The sequence below is a fragment of the Microtus pennsylvanicus genome, chromosome 14 (genome assembly GCF_037038515.1).
Source record: "Microtus pennsylvanicus isolate mMicPen1 chromosome 14, mMicPen1.hap1, whole genome shotgun sequence".
Lineage (NCBI taxonomy): Eukaryota > Metazoa > Chordata > Mammalia > Rodentia > Cricetidae > Microtus > Microtus pennsylvanicus.
The window spans coordinates 73,143,439-73,163,376 of record NC_134592.1 but is presented as its reverse complement, the minus strand read 5'-3'; the positions used below and the strand labels follow the sequence as shown (position 1 = coordinate 73,163,376).

At 49.0% G+C, this 19,938-nt stretch overlaps 1 protein-coding gene across 19 annotated transcripts in view; it reads left to right on the top strand.

The window, feature by feature from the left end:
* The window catches only part of Atxn7l1 (ataxin 7 like 1), a 214,293-nt gene extending 194,750 nt beyond the window's left edge, over positions 1–19,543 (top strand). For 7 of the 19 annotated variants that reach the window (XM_075948685.1, XM_075948682.1, XM_075948694.1 and 4 more), the window contains 4 exons: positions 2,431–2,623; positions 6,408–6,529; positions 7,810–8,115; positions 10,450–15,107. In XM_075948685.1, coding sequence (XP_075804800.1) covers positions 2,431–2,623; positions 6,408–6,529; positions 7,810–8,115; positions 10,450–11,542 — 1,714 coding nt within the window. In that variant the 3' untranslated portion in view covers positions 11,543–15,107. The other 12 variants (XM_075948686.1, XM_075948683.1, XM_075948690.1 and 9 more) reach the window with 10 other exon arrangements.
* The last annotated feature ends 395 nt before the right edge of the window (positions 19,544–19,938 follow it).

Sequence of the window (19,938 nt, the reverse complement as noted above, 5' to 3'; positions counted from 1 at the left end):
CAGTTTTAGGTTGATAGGAAAACTGAGTTGAAGAGACAGACTTCCTCCTGCCTTCACACATGTGACAGAGATTTCCTGTGTTCCTACACACACACACACACACACACACACACAAACACAAACACACACAATAAATGTTCTTTGATTTTCTGCAACTCACCTAAGCCAATCACTAGCAGACACGATTAAAAAGACCCACGTGGATTCAGGGTCACAATCACTGTCTTTCTGCTGCTCTGTGTTCTTTGACTTTCTTGCTTCTTTAAAAACCCCTTAAGCAGGGCGATGGTGGCGCACGCCTTTAATCCCAGCACTTGGGAGGCAGAGGCAGGCGGATCTCTGTGGGTTCGAGACCAGCCTGGTCTACAGAGCTAGTTCCAGGACAGGCTCCAAAGCCACAGAGAAACCCTGTCTCAAAAAATCAAAAACAAACAAACAAACAAAAAAAAACAAAAAACAAACAAAAAAATAAACCCGTAAGTACCTTTAGTTGTGGGATTTGGGGAGAGAAGCTGGTGAGGGACTGTGATTCCTATACTTCATTTAACAGAAGCTTTGCACTTGGTGTTTATTGTACAATCATTCACTATCGCCAAGATATGAAAACAAGCTAAGTGTCTGCTTGTGGGTGAATACATAAAGAAATGTGGGGCCAGGAGTAGCCGTGCATGTCTGTAATCCCAGCACTCCACAGGCTGTGCCAGGAGGTTTGTGGCTTCAAGGATAGCTTGGGCTAATTGTAAAGAGAATTTATGTAAAAGAAAAACAGCGCAATGCTGGAGGAAGGGTTCTTAGCACACGTCTGTACTCCCAGCACTTTAAAGGTAGAGGCAGGAGAATCAGGAGTTCAAGGTCTTCCCCAGCAGAAAAACCACACGCTCAAGACTGGCTTAAGCTACCCAGTGGGTTCAAGAACAGCCTTAGCGAAACTGCCTCAGAATAAAACTGAAAAAGAAGGCTGGAGTTAGAGCTCAGTGGTAGACCCTTCTCTGGTTTGCCTAAAGCCCTGGTTCAATCCCTAGTAGACTGTGAGAGGAGGTAACACTAAGGAACGATAGGTATGTTAATTTTTTAACTAACTTGATTGAAATAATAATTTCACAAGATGCACGTAGACAAAAAATAAAAAGAAGAACGCAGGACATCCTTCAGTCCCTTTCTTGCTTACAGGGTGGCACTGCTCACTCTCTTTTTCTGTCCATTTTCATTTTTTTATAAAAATTCCCCTACATACTGGAAAGTAGCGACATATTAATGAAAACTTACCTATCCTGATTTTGACATTTTGAGATTTTATTATAATACATTTTTGTTAGTGTCTTTTGAATAGCATAGATGATGACATTTCCCTGGTAAAGACTTCTTTGAAAAGGGAAAGTGGAAAGTATGACCAAGATGCAATTAACAAATCCCAGGTCACGTTTATCCTGCAGGACAAGGTGGTCCTGCCCAGATGGGATGAACTGCTGCCCAAGAGCCTTCCAGAACATTTAGAAATAAATGTTTAGGATTTAGCTATATAAATTGTGCCATCGATATTAAATGTTACTGGAGGATATTAAAAAAATGATAATATACAAACGGAGTTCTACATCACTAAGTTTTAAAAAATGTGTTCAGACTGGAGAGATGGCTCAGTGGTTAAAAGCAATGGCTGCTCTTCCAGAGATTTTTTAATTCAATTCCCAGTTCACAACCACCTATAACTCAAGTTCCAGAGGATTCTGCTTTCTCTCAGACACAGGCACACACAAGTGACAGACGGACATACTTACAGACAAGATTCTCATACACATAAAATAATAATTTTTAAAATAAATCTGTCCCGAGGGCTGAGGCTAGTAGGGTATGGCTCGGTTGGTAGAATACTTGCCTAATATGCTTGAAGCCCTGACTTTGGTCCCGAGAACTGCGTCAACTGGGCATGGGGTGGCACACGTTTATGACCCCAGCACTCAGGAGGCAAAGACATGAGGGTCAGAGTTCAGAGCCTGGGGTACATGAGATCCTGTCTCAAATCCTGTTCTTGCTGAAAAAGTGGCATAGTTTTTTTTTTTTTAAAAAAAAAAAAGAAAATTCATGTGTGTACACTAAGGAAGTCTGGAAGGATGTAAGCCAAGCAATGGCGACACTTGGTCGTGGGTGGGTATTTGTCGCTGAACTCACATAAGACAGGCTCTGGGTGAGCTCACATCTCAGGCTCACACTTAAGTTTTTCCCTTGGGCTTGTACTGTATCCAGAGGCAGCCAGCCAGAGGACAAGCACCGAAACCCTCGTGGGCCATCATAGAAAGCTTACTCTTTCCTTTGTAGGAAACTGCCATTGGCCCACCCTTCCCGGCATCATGGGAGGACTGCTTTTTGGTGGCATGGAATCGGTGGCTCTGATTTCCTCAAGAAAACCCATGTCTTCTTCCCTCCCGCCCTTAGACCGTCATCTGCAAACAGCATAAGTAGCAGTACATCTTCGAATCAGAGCGCCTACACCCCGGAGCCCCCTCTGCCCCCAGCTGGAGGTGACCTTGCCAGCCGACTGTCCAGTGATGAAGGGGAGATGGACGGAGCCGAGGAGTCCGAGAAGTTAGACTGTCAGTTCTCCGCGCACCACCCCAGACCTCTCGCGGTAGGCCTCCTCTGTCCCGTCCCTGTTGGGCCCCCAGACCTCTCGCGGTAGGCCTCCTCTGTCCCGTCCCTGTTGGGCCCCCAGACCTCTCGCGGTAGGCCTCCTCTGTCCTGTCCCTGTTGGGCCCCCAGACCTCTCGCGGTAGGCCTCCTCTGTCCTGTCCCTGTTGGCCCCCAGACCTCTCGCGGTAGGCCTCCTCTGTCCTGTCCCTGTTGGCCCCCAGACCTCTCGCGGTAGGCCTCCTCTGTCCGTCCCTGTTGGGCCCCCAGACCTCTCGCGGTAGGCCTCCTCTGTCCTGTCCCTGTTGGCCCCCAGACCTCTCGCGGTAGGCCTCCTCTGTCCGTCCCTGTTGGCCCTTGTGCTTCAAAGGCAACTTGGTGATGGCAACAGAGGCCTGAATTCCTAAGGAAATTCCATAGTAGCGTGTCATCCCAAAGGCTAAATGGGATTAGAGATGTTCTTGACCACGGAAGGAAAGGGAGGGGTTCCCCACTGGCTGTCATCCTTTAAAACTCCTTGGTAGCCAACCGGACTTTGCACATCTGAAAACAGAGCCTCTGGGCAAGAGTTGGCCAGACACACCTGCTCTTGAAGCTGTCTGAGCAGCAACTCAGGCTCAGTCTCCCGGACGGCTCTGTGTCATTGTTGTTAGTAAGCAGTATGACCACACGGCTGCAGAGCGGGTGGCGAGGGCAGTGTTTCACATTAGTTTTGTTAGCAGCTTGCTAACAAAAGCTGTCTGAAGGAGCACGCTCCAACAGTTCAAATGGTCATCCATGCCAGAGGGGAAACTAAGGCATTGGTTGGAAGCTTGTTCACGTTTGCCTCACAAACCCCCTGAGAAAGGAAGTGGTTGGTGGGATCCACAGCCACACATCCCAGTGCTGGGGCCTGGGAATATATGGTCTCCACAGTGGTTCATTCTGGTGCTTGCCTGAGTCTGCAGGATTAACTCTGGTTGACTCAGACCTCAGGGGCTTTATCAATGAAACCAGTCCTGTTGGAAGACAAGGCTGGCCCCCTTCTCCTCCGTGTAAGTCACTTCCCCTTTCTGGAGATGATGTCGACCTATGGCTCACCTATAACCCGAGATTGTGCCAGAACAGAAATAGTGGGGGACTCGCTGTAATGGTTTTGCCTACAGTTGTAGAAAACCCGGCGCCTCCATATTCACACAAGATTATCTCACGTGGTAGGAAGTCTAGAAGTCGGTGCCCTTGCAATCTTGGTTCAACCTCTCTGCTATCTGTAAATACCTTGGCTGTTCGCGTGTTAACACATCCCCTGCAGCTCCATTGTCACCTAGTGGCATTCTAAACGGGAAGAGAGGGGACTTAGGGAAAAAGGGGTCTTCTGAGATGCTATGCTTTCTTCATCACAAAGCAAGAGCTTTCCATGAAACCCCAGCAGACTCTCCGTATATGCAGACGTCTGTTACATGTTTAATGCTGCACTAGCAGGTGGCAGAGAAAGAACAGAGTGTAGTGACCCAGCTGCGCCTCATCTCGAGGTCTGAGAGGAGACACATCTTCTCTGTTACGGCTGCACATAAGGTATCAAGTCAGAAGTGTGCTGGTGTTAGCAGGAAGACAGGGCCACGTAAGTCAGGATGCTGGGGGTGAGGGCACAGCAGAGAGGTCTGCCGCTCTGCCAGAGGCCCACGGTGCCAGCTTCTCTCACTGTCTGGCTTCACATCTAAGTGCTATTAGATACACTGGAAGCCAAAACCAAAGGGGCCTCCAGCTTCCGAGTCTGAAAGAGATACTGGCCCCTCCCAAAAGGCCAGGCTCTGGATAGCATCAAGATGTCTGTCCACAGGGCAAGCTGTTATAGAAAATTAGCCACATCCACAGGGCATTCATAGGCCCTTAATGTTCTGCTGATTAAAATGGAAAAACCTGTGAGTTTGTGTCTTTGCTTTGTCCTTTTTTTCTCATGGCCAATTGACACATTAAATCATATTTTTTTTTTGTAATAAACTCTTGCTCAATGTGTCCTTAGCAATTGGGACAAGAGAGAAGGTGATGGCTACCCTAGGAGCAGCTCCCTCAGACAGGTGGAGGCCAGCTTCTGAGCTGAAGACTTCCCCTGTATGTTTTCCTCCTTGGTCAGTAAGAACTTGCTGTAGTAAATAATTTGCGGTATCAGATTTTGTGGGTAGCAAGGTTTTAATATCAACCCCCCCCCCCCAACTCAAGCAGAAGCAGAACAAATGGAAGACCTTGCAGTTAGATCCTTCTGAGAACTGCTCAAAGGCTGGGTCCAGGATGCATTTGTGGAACGGGTGCCAATCCAGCACTGATCTGGGCTTGCGTCCAGGGAGCTGCTGGAGGCCTGGGGGTGGGGGGTATGTGAAGGTGCCATTTGAATTATAGAGTCATTTGAAGGCTTCCCTGAGCTCTAGACCCAGCAAATGTCACCTTCCCAGAGGTTGCTTCTTACATTTCTGTCTACTGGCCCTCAGGTGTCCTGCCTTATAGCCAGTGCTTACTACATTCCTGATATTTAGTTGTAAGTTAAATGCAGTGGTTTATTTTAGACATTTCTTTGGAAGCTTTTCTCCCAGTCCACTTTTTAAAAAGAATTTTTTAGATGCTCTCACTGTGTAGCTGAGGTTGGCTTTGAACTATTGATGCTCCCCTCCTCAGCTTCCTAAATCTTAAAATTCTTTGTTTTTCTAATTCCTAATCTCAATGATCCTTAGACTGAGGAGGAAGAGAATGAAGTCCCCACACGCTATAGATTGATAGCCACCACATATGTAATTCCATCTACGCTATAATGAGTCTAAGTGAAATGTAGTGTAATGTACTGTAGATGTGTTGTCGGTGTTCACAGTGGGAGGATCAGTCAGACGAGGCCATTAGCAATGGGAATTACAAGATGAGCATCAGAGGGTAGGACCGTAATTGCCAAAGAGGGAAACATCAGGCAGAGGGTACTGGCTCAGAGGGGTGGTGCATCCCTGGCATCTTCGGAGAGCAGATAAAGAGGGCAGATGTTGCAGAAGCGGGCAGTTCTCTGTCAGTTAGAGGCTAGCCTGGTCTACATAGTGAGTTTCAGGACAGCCAGAGCTACATATCGAGACCTTGTCTCAAAAAACCGAAACAAAACAACAATAACAACAGATGTGTTTTAAGGGCTGGAGAGATAGCTTGGTGGTTAAGAGCACCGACTGCTCTCACAGAGGAAGTTCACTTCCCAGAACTCACATGGCAGCTCAGTCCGTCACGCCAAGCTCTGACAGCCTCACACAGACCTACATGCAGGCAAAGCACCAAAGCACATAAAAATAAATGAAATGGTGCAGATGCAGTTGGGACTGGCATGGAAGGGCAGCTTCCGGAGGAAGGAAGCGGTTGGCTCTGTGGCCTCAGACAGGAGGAGTCATCCATCCTCTTTCCATCCTCTTTCCCGGAAGAAAGGGAGGCAGGGACCCCGTGTCCCTGGAGATAATGGGTGGTGTGAGTTGGAGCTGCAAAGCCTCTCTGGGCGTAGCTGTCCTCTTGTTTTCTATCCTAAAATACTGGCTCCATCTTAGAGGTAACGCGTGTGACTCTCCAAGTGGCGCCATCGCTGGCTTAAATGCGAGGTTCTGCTGGGATCCACAGCTCCATCTACCGCGCCACAGGAATAGTTTTGGCTTCAGTACCAGTCGCTTATTTTATTCTGAGCAAAATTGTACCCCTGTGTGTTTTTATGCAAATGTTATTTTTCTCTGTGTGCTTCATATTAGCTTACTAACCTGTAATCACGATTAAAATGTTTTTCTTTCCCCTCACAGTTCTGCTCTTTCGGGAGTCGCCTCATGGGACGAGGGTACTATGTCTTTGATAGAAGATGGGACCGGTTTCGGTTCGCACTAAACTCCATGGTAGAGAAACACTTGAATTCACAGATGTGGAAGTAAGTGAGCCGTTTCTTTGTGGTCTAAGTTGACAATTGCCTTGCCATTATCTGAGCCCAAACTCTGTGAACAAGCCCCAATACTTGGCTTGTCAGGGATCCTGACCGGTTCTAAATGTCAGTGTTAATGAACAGCTTTCTAGGGTATCTATAATGTGCTGTTTGGGTTGTCTTCTTGGGATGGTTGGGTTGGTAAGCTTCTCAAACAGTTGAAAAGGATCTTAGGTAAGATCTTGTCTATTCCATGAGATTATAGGCTTTTGCTGTTTTTTTTTTAATTATTTTCAGATTATCTAAAGATGTCAAGAATATGCTTCTGTTTGTGATGTTAAGGGTTCAGGAGCAATAGTAAAATTTTCATAATGGTTACAATTTCTAGTTAGTTGCTGTTCTTGTTAAAAACTGTGTCCAGTTGTCTAAAAGGGCAGGTTCTGAACGGTGCTGTGAAGTGGGTTAAGTTTGTCTTTGGCCCTTCCCGTCTCCCTAGGGCCCTCTCCTCACCTCTCCTTCTCTTTCTCTAACCTGCAGTTTATTATCCGGTGTCTACACCATTTCCTAACACACTTACACTCTACAGGTACTTACAGAAAGGGGAGACACCTAGGATGCTCTTCAGAAGTTTCAGTAGGCCTGGACCCTCTCAACCATGGCAGATGAGAAGCTACACTTTGACCCTATTAGCCGAGCTCCGAGTGTCCCCACCCAGCGTTCCTCTTAAGGGAGCTTTTGCGTACTCCGCTAAAAGGATGGATCATGTCAGACTAGGGCCCCAAAGCATTTGAGACCCTGAGCCTGCCCAGTGAGGCCCAGGAGAGGCCACAGGACACCCTGAGAAACAGGAAACAGAACCCACAGCCTTCTCCTCTCCCAAGCCCCTCTGCACACATAGACCTGAGCCCCGCCTTGTTTCTCACAGGGGACTCACAGGGGACTTAGGATAGATGTTGTTATACCAACTAGGAAAGGGCCAAAAGAGAAGCTTATGTCTTCCCACACGGGCGACTGCCCTGCCTGTCTATAGGGCATCATTAGCTCCTGTTTGTATGCATTGAAGATCTCAGAAAGTCCAGCACAGGGATCATGTAGTTCTTGGTTATCAGATGACCTGGCCCTCTGCCTTAGCTTCCAAACACGGCAGCCAGCCCTGGTGATTCTTCCAGTGCTGCAGGCCCTCTGTATTACGGAAGTGTGAATCCCTGGCACGTGGAAGGAATGTGTTGGTCTGTATTTCGCGCGCTGGTATACTGTCAGCTCAAGCTCCATGTTCCTTTCCTCCTCAGGCACAGAAGCCCGAGCCACCGGGCATCAGGTCCCTCCCCTCTGTTCAGGACTTGCCTAACCAATCTGCTGTCACTGAGCAACATTGGGGCTGCCTGGGTGTCAACCCTGGAGAGCGTAGCACCCCGCTGCCCTCTCAGCCTCGGGGCCCAAACTCCAGGCCCTGATGGGCCCGAACCTGGAGGGATGGCAGCCGATGGGGGCATGGAAGACATTAGGAAGAAAAGGAACGGCCAAGACTCTTTTTTCTTTAACAAGCATTTAACTCTGCATCAGGAGACGCCAACACAGTATTCTCTTTCAGCCAGGTCAGCATCTGGATCTCCTCGGCAGCTGGCAAGGGGAGGACGGGAGCTGTCAGGAGTGTATTTACATCTCTGGGCTTTTATGTGGGACTTCCTGTAGGCCAGGGTGCAAAGCCTAAGTCAGCAGCCCCCACAAAGGTGAAACCCCCTCCCATTGAGCCCCCAGGGAACACTGAAACTGTTTAGCATTGGGAAGAAAGCTCTCAGGGACTGCCCCACCTCCCACTTCTCCTCGACCAATGAGGGTTGGAGAGGAGAGGAAAGAAAAGTCTAGAAAATATAGCAGAAGTAGCAGCCATTCCAGTCTTGAGCAGGGGCCAAGTAAGATTTAGGACTTCAATTCTGCCTGTCTACAGAATTTGAAGTATGTATACTGTTTAATGAGCAAAATATAAATTGGGACATTAAGATTCCCAACATTCGGGACGTGACATTGAAGGTTCCAAAGTGAAGCCCCACCCCCTTAAGTAAATTAATGACCTGGGACTTGTAAATTCCCCTAGGGAGCACGTCGCAGCGGTGGGGGCACCTGCAGTATTACAGTAGGGTCACAAAAACAGCAGAGGAGTTGTTAGCGTCCCCACCCTCTCAGGGAAGGGCTGTGCAGGGCCAGACAGTGGTGAGGATGTGTGCCGACCCTCAGGGCCTGACGCCATGGGAATCCCTGCCCAGCATGCATAGTCCCTGACAATACAGTTGTGTTCTGCTCAGATCGCCTGCTTTCCCATCCTCTGCCCCCTCATCCATCTGTCCACACCCTCATCCATCCATCACAGCCGGGATCTATCTGTGCAGCGTCTTACTTAGGGATGGCAGGAGCTCTGAGGTCCCCAGGGGCTGGAGAAGAAGGAAGCTCTCAGACGCCATCACAACTGCCTGGGGTTTGGCAACACTTTTGTATTCGATCTCCTTGGTCTGCCAGTTTCAGAGACACTGTGCTTCCGCACTGAAGGATGCTGCTGGGTTCCACCCTAGAGATGGAAGCCAGACAAATGATCCTCAGAGGGGAACGCCAGGAGAGGGCCTCTTCTCAGCTGGAGGTGGTCTGCGGAGAAGAAGGGACAGTGTGAGGCCCTTCTGCCCTGTGCCTCAAGTTTACCTCCTAAGAAAAGAAACTTACCTCAGAGAAGGAAATCTCCTGAAGACACACACTGGGGAGCAAGCAGAAAGCTCTGCAGAAAATAACAAAGCATTCTCTGGCTCCTCACACCACTTACTTCTTTCAGAATCAGCTGTGATCCCATAGCTGCCGTAGCTACCATCTCTGGGTCCCAAGAGTAGCAGCAGCATGGACCTAAGTCATAAGATACACATGGAGCCATTTACAGCACATGCCAGAAGGCAGAGAGTTTTATGGCTAGGTGCTTTCACATACCTGTAATCCCACACATAGAGGCAGGAAGACCACAAATTCAAGACTGGGGCTACATAGTGTTACTCTGTCTGAAAAACAGAAATACATGCAGAGGCCTTAAGAATGATACCCTGCCTGCCTGGTGCTGGCATTAGTCCATGGACTTCGCCCTCAGGCTCCATCCCCCATCAGTTCTAAGAAAGCAGTGGCTCTCTGAGCCCCTGTTCACAGGCTGGCCTTCTGCCCGTATCTACATTCCTGATCCCCTCTGGGCACACTGGTCCAGAACTATCGCCTTTTCCCAGCCCAGGAGCAGGAGGACTTGTTGTAGGGCATCTGTGTGTCAACCCCACTGAAGTAGAGTGAGGGAGAGAGAGATGGGCAACTTGATATCATTTTCCAAGTTCTTGACTTTCCGTGGCCACCACAATCCAGTGGCCATGAGCTAAAAGAGAAATACCTCTCTATGGAGTAGCCAGAGGCATTGGGCAACCAGCAGAAAAGAATGCTGACAAGTTAGGAGATGGTTTCTTTTCAAAATATCTCCAGCCAAACGTAGCATGGGAAAGAGGAATGGAAGAGGTTGCAGTGAGGAGAGGGGGGCATGCCCAAGTGGCCGCGGCCTTTTCTCCTCTCTGAAAACCACTTTCATCACTGCTAGTGGTGTGTGAGGGCGGGGAGACTGCTCAGGACATTTATAGTCTTGATAGCATTTGCCGTTTCCTCGTGAACCCAGATCTTAAGTTGCTGAGCACAGAGAGCAGGGTCTGAGGCGTGGAGACAGGTGCTGATGTTGTGTTAGTGGCCAGCGTAGGAAAGAGCCATCCTCCAGTTCTCACCATCCGTCAAGGCTTCATTCTCCATAGTCTGGTCCTACCGGGTGTCCTCTGTAGCCCTGCCGACCAAAGCTCACCCGGCCCCCTCCCCCAGGCAATGCCCCCCGACGTCTCACTGTTTCTCTTTGGCTCTTCTCTCATGTTTAGGAAGATCCCTCCTGCGGCAGAGAGCCCCATGCCCTCGCCAGCAGCCCACATCACCACCCCTGTTCCAGCATCCGTTTTGCAGCCTTTCAGCAACCCCAGTGCTGTGTATCTTCCTTCAGCTCCCATCAGCTCGAGACTCACCTCTTCTTACATAATGACATCCGCCATGCTCTCAGACGCGGCTTTTGTGGCATCGCCGGACCCACGCGTCCTCATGTCCCACACCACAGCTTTTCCCCATGTGGCTGCAACCCTCAGCATCATGGACTCAACCTTCAAGGCCCCCTCCGCCGTGTCCCCGATACCAGCTGTCATTCCTTCCCCGTCCCACAAGCCATCCAAAACCAAAACCAGCAAATCCTCAAAAGTCAAAGACCTGTCAGCTCGTAGCGACGAATCTCCAAGTAACAAAAAGAGGAAGCCACAGTCTTCGACTTCCTCCTCCTCCTCCTTGTCATTGCAGGCTTCCTTCTCATCCCCATTGCCAGGGCCCCACAGAAAGAACTGCGTTTTGAACGCCAGTTCCTCCTTGAACTCCTATCAGGCAGCCCCTCCCTACAACAGTCTGTCTGTGCACACAAACAACGGGGTGAGCCCACTCAGTGCCAAGCTGGAGCCCTCAGGACGGACCTCATTGCCCAGCAGCCCCATGGACATAGTGAGACAGGTGGGCGCTGTGGGTGGCAGCAGTGGCCCCTGTCCCCTCTCTGTGCCCTCCCTTGCGCTCCACGCGGGGGACCTCTCTCTGGCCTCACACAACACCGTGTCTTCTCTGCCCCTCTCTTTTGACAAATCAGAAGGAAAAAAGCGTAAGAATTCAAGCCCTAGTAGCAAAGCCTGTAAGATCACTAAAATGCCTGGTATGAATAGTGTCCACAAAAAGAACCCACCCAGCCTTCTTGCACCGGTGCCCGATCCCGTTAACAGCACCTCCTCTCGGCAGGTAAGGGAGATCCTGGCACTGCCTTCATCGGCTCTGGGGGGCAGGGGGAGCTGGGCAGTGCCCCTGCTTGGCCAGATGGCTCAGGCAGGCAACATAAGCATGGCTCCTTTCCCCAGGTTCCCCTTAGGCAATGCGCGTCCTCTGCTCTGAGGGTTCTCAGTGAGACCCTCACTTTGCTGGTCCCTGTGCGCAGCCTTTTACAGTTAGTGAGACCCTCACTTTGCTGGTCCCTGTGCTCAGCACTTTACAGTCAGTGAGATCCTCACTTTGCTGGTCCCTGTGCGCAGCCCTTTACAGTCAGTGAGACCCTCACTTTGCTGGTCCCCCTGTGCGCAGCACTTTACAGTCAGTGAGACCCTCACTTTTCTGGTCCCTGTGCGCAGGACTTTACAGTCAGTAAGACCCACTTTTCTGGTCCCTGTGCTCAGCACTTTACAGTCAGTGAGACCCTCACTTTGCTGGTCCCTGTGCGCAGCACTTTACAGTTAGTGAGACCCTCACTTTGCTGGTCCCTGTGCTCAGCACTTTACAGTCAGTGAGATCCTCACTTTGCTGGTCCCTGTGCGCAGCACTTTACAGTCAGTGAGACCCTCACTTTGCTGGTCCCTGTGCGCAGCACTTTACAGTCAGTGAGACCCTCACTTTGCTGGTCCCTGTGCGCAGCACTTTATGGTCAGTGAGACCCTCACTTTGCTGGTCCCTGTGCACAGGACTTTACAGTCAGTAAGACCCACTTTTCTGGTCCCTGTGCTCAGCACTTTACAGTCAGTGAGACCCTCACTTTGCTGGTCCCTGTGCGCAGCACTTTACAGTCAGTGAGACCCTCACTTTGCTGGTCCCTGTGCGCAGCACTTTACAGTCAGTGAGACCCTCACTTTGCTGGTCCCTGTGCTCAGCACTTTACAGTCAGTGAGACCCTCACCTTGCTGGTCCCTGTGCACAGGACTTTACAGTATTCACTTCCTTTAGTCCTCATGCCAGCCCAGCATGGGGTCACAAAAACGGTTGTCACTTTACAGATGGGTAAACTGGGACCCAAAGAGGCTCTGAGTTCCCCCATTCCTTTTGTCTGTTTCATATCCTGAGGTTCCAAGGACGACTTCATTAAAGCGTTTTGTTGCTAAGAAGTTTGATCTGATCTGTTGGATCACCTCAGGATGAGCCTGAGACCCTGACTGGTTAAATGATATCAGCCCACACACACCCCCGTCCCCCCCCCCCGCCCCCGTCCCTGGAGAGTGGCAGCCTGATCTCCCAGCTTCCAGGTGATTGTCCTCACCTCAGGCTGCCTCAACCTCCCTCCCTTCCTAAAGCAAAAGTGCCCCTTGCACCCAGCAAGGCAGAGCTAGCAAGAGAAGCACTCACTGCCAGGATACCCACAAGAGTGTGCACAGTAGGGAAGCTGGGAGGTGTGGCTGGCCAAAGAATAGCTGTATCTTTCCTTGAACTCTGCTCCTGTTCCCCAAATTCGGGCTACCTACACAGCTTGGGAGAGCTGCTGATAACAACCCTCTACCTGATGGGAGCTAAGAGCTGGAGGGAAGGATCCCAGGTTCCTTGGCCTCCTCCAAGTGGGCTTTGAGAACCACCCTTCGCCAGGGAACTAATAGACCTTAAGACCAGCCCTGCTTAGAGATGGGAAATTCAGAGAGAGGGGGGGGGGGGGAGAGAGAGAGAGAGAGAGAGAGAGAGAGAGAGAGAGAGAGAGAGGAGATGCATTAATGCTCTGGGTCACCACCTTCCTAATGCCATGACCCTTTCATACAGTTCCTCATGTTGTGGTGACCCCCAACCATAAAATTGTCTTGCTACTTCATGACTGTAATTTTGCTACTTTTCGGTGTCTGATCTGCGACCCTGCCCCCTCAAGAGGCTTCGACCCACAGGTTGAGAACCACTGTTTTGTGTCACCATGTAAGACATTCAGCAAAGCCCCAAGAAGAGCACCTTCTGGGAGGGATTCACAAGCACACACGAGCAAGGGCCAGACAGCTGCAGCCTTGGCCATGGTGAGACGTGGGTCACTTAATGTCACGTCTAGCTGGCACCCTCCAGATCCTACCCGGAGACTGGATTGCTAACCGGGGTCTTCTGTAGACTCAGAAGGAGGCACACAGCTTCTTATACTGGAATGCATGCGCACAGATACACTGGGGTCTTGTGAAAAGGCAGGCTGAGGGTGAACAGGCTGGGAGTAAGAGCAGAGTCCGCGGGGGAGCCAACAGGTGGAGCTGCTTCCCCATGCCTGTGGATCTTACCTGCTGCAGCAAAGCTGCCTTGCTTTCCTCATTTTAGATAAAGTTCTATTGGCCGACTACACGTCACTGATGGTCTCTGTCCCCAAACCCTTGAAGTCCAGGAACTCAGTACCTAACCTGCTATTAACCCATTTTTATATACATGAGCCAAGCAAGGCGTAGAGAACTTACACGAGCTTCCCAAAGTCACACAGCAAGCAAACAGTGGAGCAGAGACCTAAACCTGGGAGTTGACTCTGGGCTCTTGGGTCTTCCTGTCAAGCCTGAAGGGCCTGGGTATTGAGTGCTGGCTGTTTGGCTCCCAGACTGTCTGTAACACTCAGTCGGCACGGTGAGTCAGCCCAGCTAGCAGCAGAAGAGCCCATGAGCCTCCCTGAGAATGTGCCCCAGGAGCCATGCTGCACCAACCCTCAACACAGTGACAGCGATGCTTGTCACCAGGCAACTGAAAGAAGGCTTTGGCTGGAGTCACCCCTGGGCATTTATTTCCATGTCTTAGGAAAAGGAAAAGGCCTCTGGCAGCTGTGTTGGTTCTGTTAGAACGCAGAGAGGAAAGCTCCAGAAACCCAAGATGAGAGCCAGCTACGGCAGCCCAGCAATGGGAAGATGGAGGATCAGGAGTTCAAGGTCGTCCTTAGCTACACAGTGAATTCCAGGCCAGCCAGGGCTACATGAGATCCTGACTCAAAAAGAAATCCAAATGAGACTCTGTGCCTCGCAGAGAACTCTCAGGTTCTCCTAACTGTGTCTGGGAAGTAAAAGGCCCCAAACTTCCACCAGGGTATTAAACGGGACACAGAGCAGTACTCAGAGCGAAAGGTGGGTGCCTGTCTTCAAAGGGGGAGCAAAGATAGTGGAGGGGCTGTTTGGAGGCTGGGGGCAAGAGCCCCCTTTGCAAATGAGCTGGAACCATGAGACTGGACCCTGGCACCAGCTCTTCTCAGAGCCCACCGCACCAGGGGACAAGGACAGACCCAAAGAGAGGTCATCTATGACCCCAGGCCTGCCATCCCAGGGACCCTGCCAGGCAGGACAAAGTACCCTTTCCCCTCCTTCCCTGCACATGCAAGAGCAGCCCAGCATAACTGGTTTTCTGAAGAACCAGAGGCTGAATCCTGGACCCCCTAGCCAGACAGACCTGAGGAGCCAGGGCTAGAAGCACGGTGGGCCTGCACTGTGCTCAGAGATACATGAGCTTGTGGTCTCTTGAGCTGCAGAGGGATAAGCCCTGCCTCCTGCATTGTGCACATCCGAGGGACTCTGAGAGAGGGACCTCTTAAAAGTGCTCATAAACTGCAGTTCCTTTTTCTGCCATTTAAGTGGGAAGCATCCACTCTGAGTAATCGAGGGAGTAAGACCTGTAGTACTGCCCTCCTCCCCTGCCTGCCCTGACAACATACGGCGTCAGAGGGTCTTCTTGAGTTTGCCTCCGTGTCTGAATGGGAGTTCACGGTGTCTTTCAGGTTGGAAAAAATAGCAGCCTAGCTTTGTCCCAATCCAGCCCTGCAAGCCTATCCAGCCCAGGACACAGCCGTCAGGTAAGTTTCTAGGGGTGGGGGAAGCCACACAGAGCCAACGTCAGACCAGTAAGAACGTGCGCTGGTGTTGGAAGTTCAAGTCTCTCCTCCAGCAGAGCAAATAACCTGGCTTCCAAACATGGACCTTCTTGTTATTAGCTGTGGGTCCTTGAGCAATCTGCTTCCCCCATTTCCTCCTCTATAAAGTGAGGATCATGATGGTCCCCAAGGTTCTACGACCTATGTGAGGTTAAACCAGCTTATTGATGTAAAGTCTCTGAAAAATAGCTAAAACACTCTGGCACGTAGCAAAATCAAGTGTTAGCTGTAATGACCGTTATGTTTTGATTCACTTAGGAGAAGTAAGAGTGATCAATCTGTAAACCCAGAGATCAGTGACTTTCTCCAAAGGGCTATGTGCTCAGGCCTGGGGAAAAGGCGAGGGAGGCAGTTACGCCTCACAGAAGAAGTAGCAAACACAAGCAGCAGGTAGTGACTGGAGGAACAAGGCTGTACTCAGCTGAAGCTGAGTCACACCGAAATTAGCCACACCCACCCCAAATCTCCAAAACCTGTTTAACCCAGGGCTCTACCTTCATTAGCTACCTAACTGTGCCATTCATAATATATTGAAAAAAATGAACCAATAAAAAGGAAGGCGCAGAGAAAACATGCAGTTATCCCAGCCCTTTATCCAGGAGAGAGGCCATGAAAGCCACGCTCTTGTCCCCACGTTTCCAGCCTCGGAGCTACCGTCACTAACCACTAACTATAGCCGTCCTCTTAGTTACAAAGTGTGGTTACTCTTAGCCACATCCAGGGAGTGGATTCTTCTCCGTTCTGTGACACACAAGAAAATGGAGGTGCCCTCCTGGACCTCATGGATCACCCTGAATGAGACACATTTTTTTCTTTTTCTTTCCTAGAAGAACACAAGCAGAATGGGCAGGATAAGGACTCTTCCCTAACAAGATGGTGAAGCCACTTCCAACCAGTCCCGGTGGACATCCTTCCCAGGAGACTAAGTCGGGAGAAGGGAGGTCTGAGGGGGGAGTGATTCCTGGACGCTGCTTGTGGCTCTGGCATTTCTTCTTCTAATTCTTTTATTTAACATGGATTTTTAGTTGAATGAAAGAAAGAAAGAAAGAAAGAAAGAAAGAAAGAAAGAAAGAAAGAAAGAAAGAAAGAAAGAAAAGGCAAAAGAGCCTGAATGTGAGATTTACAGAAACAGTGTTTTCTCTGTTTTCACTTGTCATGTCTTATACATTCTTCCACATTCGGGGTTACCCCCTTCCTCCTGATGCTGCTAGTGCACCGTCATTTTGCTCCTGAGCACAGAGGTGCAAACTGTCGGTTCCAGTTCCGGGTTCCGGTTCCAGGTTGGCACCCACGGAAGCTCTTGAACTTTTAGCGCTTGCAGAGCTCACGCTCTCCCGAGTCCTTTCCCACCCTGCCCTTCCTCTCCACCTCTGGGTCACTGTGCTCCGGAGGCCATCAGAAGCTGCTAGCTCCCACCCATCGGCAGCTCTGGACCACACGCTGGGGAGGAGCCTGTGCTTGGAGGTGCACTGTGGGGTGGGAGTGGACCTTCCGCAGCTCTCCTTGTCCAGAGCCAAATGCCAGCCACTAGAGTGAGGTCAGTGGCCCTTTCATGGTGTGGCTTACTCAATGCCAAGGCCCAGCTGTGCAGAAAAGATTCACCAGGTCAGGTAGAAGGGTAAAAGGGTAGAAGGGACCTGAGATGGTGGAACCCAATGATTGTGATGGTCAGAGCTTGTCTGTAATATACTCTGAAGAGTCCGTACCAAGTAGGGCCCAGTGCACAGTTTCCTAAAGCTGGGTCAGCCAGAGACAGAAAGCCCACAGGACCTAGGGAAGTCACTTCATAAGGTGGCACTGTGACCATAGCTCCTGAAAATTCTTGAGATATCAGGAAGGTTCTGGGGTCAGGAAGGGTCCTCCAGAGACAAGTCTGGTTGCATGGAGGTTTTGTGCCAAACTCCTTGTGGGAATAAGAACTATTACTGGTTGCAAACCCACACCCTAGATAAGCTTGCCCTCCATCCTCAGGGGCTCCAACTCAGACAGACCAGCCAGAGATAGAGAAGAGGCGTGGGCAGGGAGGCACCGGAGCACCACGGCTATTAAGCCCTTCATGTTGGAGTCTTGAAAGAAACAGCAGCTCCAATGGGGAATGAGAAAGAGAGTTTGGTACACGGAACAGGTACTCCGGCTTTGATCTGCCAGACACCCGCCTGTGCCATCCTGAAATCAGAAGTGAATGCTAGTTTCGCCTCTGGGCACACCCCTGTCCCTCCCCAAAGAAGCCCTTCCCATTCCTCTTCTCCCAACCCAAAGATCAGACTAATGTTAAGTCTCACCACAGAGTTGGAATCTGCAAAGACAGAAGGAGAAAGGAGAAAGGAGTGATGTCCGTCACTGGACTTGCACTGACAGTGTTTCTTACAGGATTCTTAAATTTTTAAATAGAAAATGAAGATTTTTTTTAAGTCGGGGTTGACGTTAAGCACCAGGACATTGGTTGGGTTATTTCGTTTTTATTTCTCCAGTGTTAAAAGTGCACTTATATGCTGGTCAATTTACATCGGGTGGGGGGGGGCTGCAAATTTAAGGGGTGATTGTTACTTTTTTGTTTGGGGGATATTTGTTGTTTTTTAAGGTTAAGGCAGATTTTAAGACTTATAAATGTTTAAGAAATTATAAACAAGGTTAGATCCATTGAAAAAAAGTTTAGAAGATATTCTTAAAGTAAATTTTTATAGTGTTAATTTTGTAATAATTTATGTTTTACTATATTACAGAGCTAACTGACCAGAATAGTTTCAGAAACAATATGAAACTTCGGAAAGTTTGAGCAATGTTTATATTTTTAAAATGTTCTTTGAATTATGTTTTTATTGTACATTTCTTCAGACTCAAAAGTGTGTATATATCTTTGTTATTTTTGCACAATTTTTGTCTTGTTCGGTTTTAGATGTCTTGTTTTATATATATATATAAATATAAATATAAATACATAATTTATTTTGAGTTGTAAAACTTGCGGGATTAAAAACAAAACAAGTCTCAGCAACAAAATAAGCCTCTGGCCCCTAAACTCTTCTATTCAGAGAGGGAAACCGAAGGTTGAGAGGTGACATGCTGCTTCCGAGGAACCGCGACTTCACAGAGTTGGAGGGAGCACGCAGGCTTCAGCAAGGTCCGCCCTGGGTCTTGCACCGGAAGCCGCAATAAAGAGGCTCTCCACCTAATGCTGCTTACTTTCTTGAGAGACCGCTTTGACCAAAAGGTGAGGACAATTCCAGAAAACTGAGCAAAAAGGGAAAAACCCCGGTATCTCTTCGTTCACAGTTAGCCCTGGGTTTACGTTTTGATGTATTTTAAAAAATGCTTGTAGCTAGGAAAAAAACTAATGGAATGCAAAGAAAAGATTTCCTGTGTTTGTTCTCATGGATTCCACTGGACCAACACCTACCGCATCAGGAGAGTCGTCCCTTCCGGTCTTTCTGTTCCCCACACCCCACTCAGCCTTCCGTCTCGGCCCCTTGGCTGCTCACACCCCTGTCTGCCTGAGGAGCTCCTGACTCGTCTCAGCCTCCACATAGACCTGTCAGCCATATAAAATTTAAAAATCAAAAAATCGAGTTGGATAACTTGTATGCCTTCTTTTGTATCAATGTACCAACTGTAAATAACGCTGATCAGCCTTTGTAGGAAATAGTTTATACAGCGTATTCTATTATTGCTGATTCTCAGTGAACTCTTGTTTAAAAAAAAACAAAAAAGGAAAAAAGGAAATTTTCTATTTACACCTTATATTTTGTTATGCCGTCAGCCCATGGCACTTTAACGAAACTCTGTGGGTTTTATGTAGCTGGTCAGTCATGGGGTGAATTAAATAACCATTGTTGCACAGACTAGAATTTGCACCTGTCCATTTGTCCTTTCCTACTAACCAATTTTAGAAGCTTTTCCAGAGGAATTTTGAAGAGAGCATGTCCGATCCTACTCAACCAAGGCCACACTCGTGGCGTGGGTTTCTTTTCTATGATCCGCATTTTGTAACACTAAGCATTTCCCTCCATCGTCCCGCACCTTTACGGATTAGCACTATCAGATAGAATCCATTCCATGCCTGTGACGTTGTAAGCAAATACATGTCCGAAGTAGGTGTAAATAGTAACTCTATGGCTTACAGGTTTTCAAAGAAAGAACGAAACTGTATCTGTGATCCTGCTGTGGTCTGCACCAGGTCTGGAAGCTTTTCTCCACTGAACGATTGTATTTTTTTTTTTTTTGCTTTTTTTTTTTTTGTAACATGGCTTTGTAAATAAAATAATTTATATGTTTGTAAAAACAAAGTCTCCTGGCTTTTATAAATTTTATGAGACTATGTTTTGTTTTCCTTGTGAATGGAGGTATTCTCTTTAGAACAGCCCTTCCGGGAGGACATTGATGACAGGAGAGGATGCGGTGGAAGACGGTGAACTCACTGAACAAATCTTTGCAGGAACACCTCTGTGCCTGCCCCTGAACTATGCTCTTCTTTTTCTCCAACAAGACATTTTCTATTTTCTAGAGGCAGCTCAGTCAGAAAGCAAATTAACACACGATCCAGAGTATAATCACAGATTGTAGCAAATGCTGTGCTGGGGAAGGACCGAGCTACGGGGGAGAGAAAATGACGACAGAAGCTGGTCTAACATGGAGGCGTTCTCCATGCTGGGAGCTCCCTATGAGGAAAAGGTAG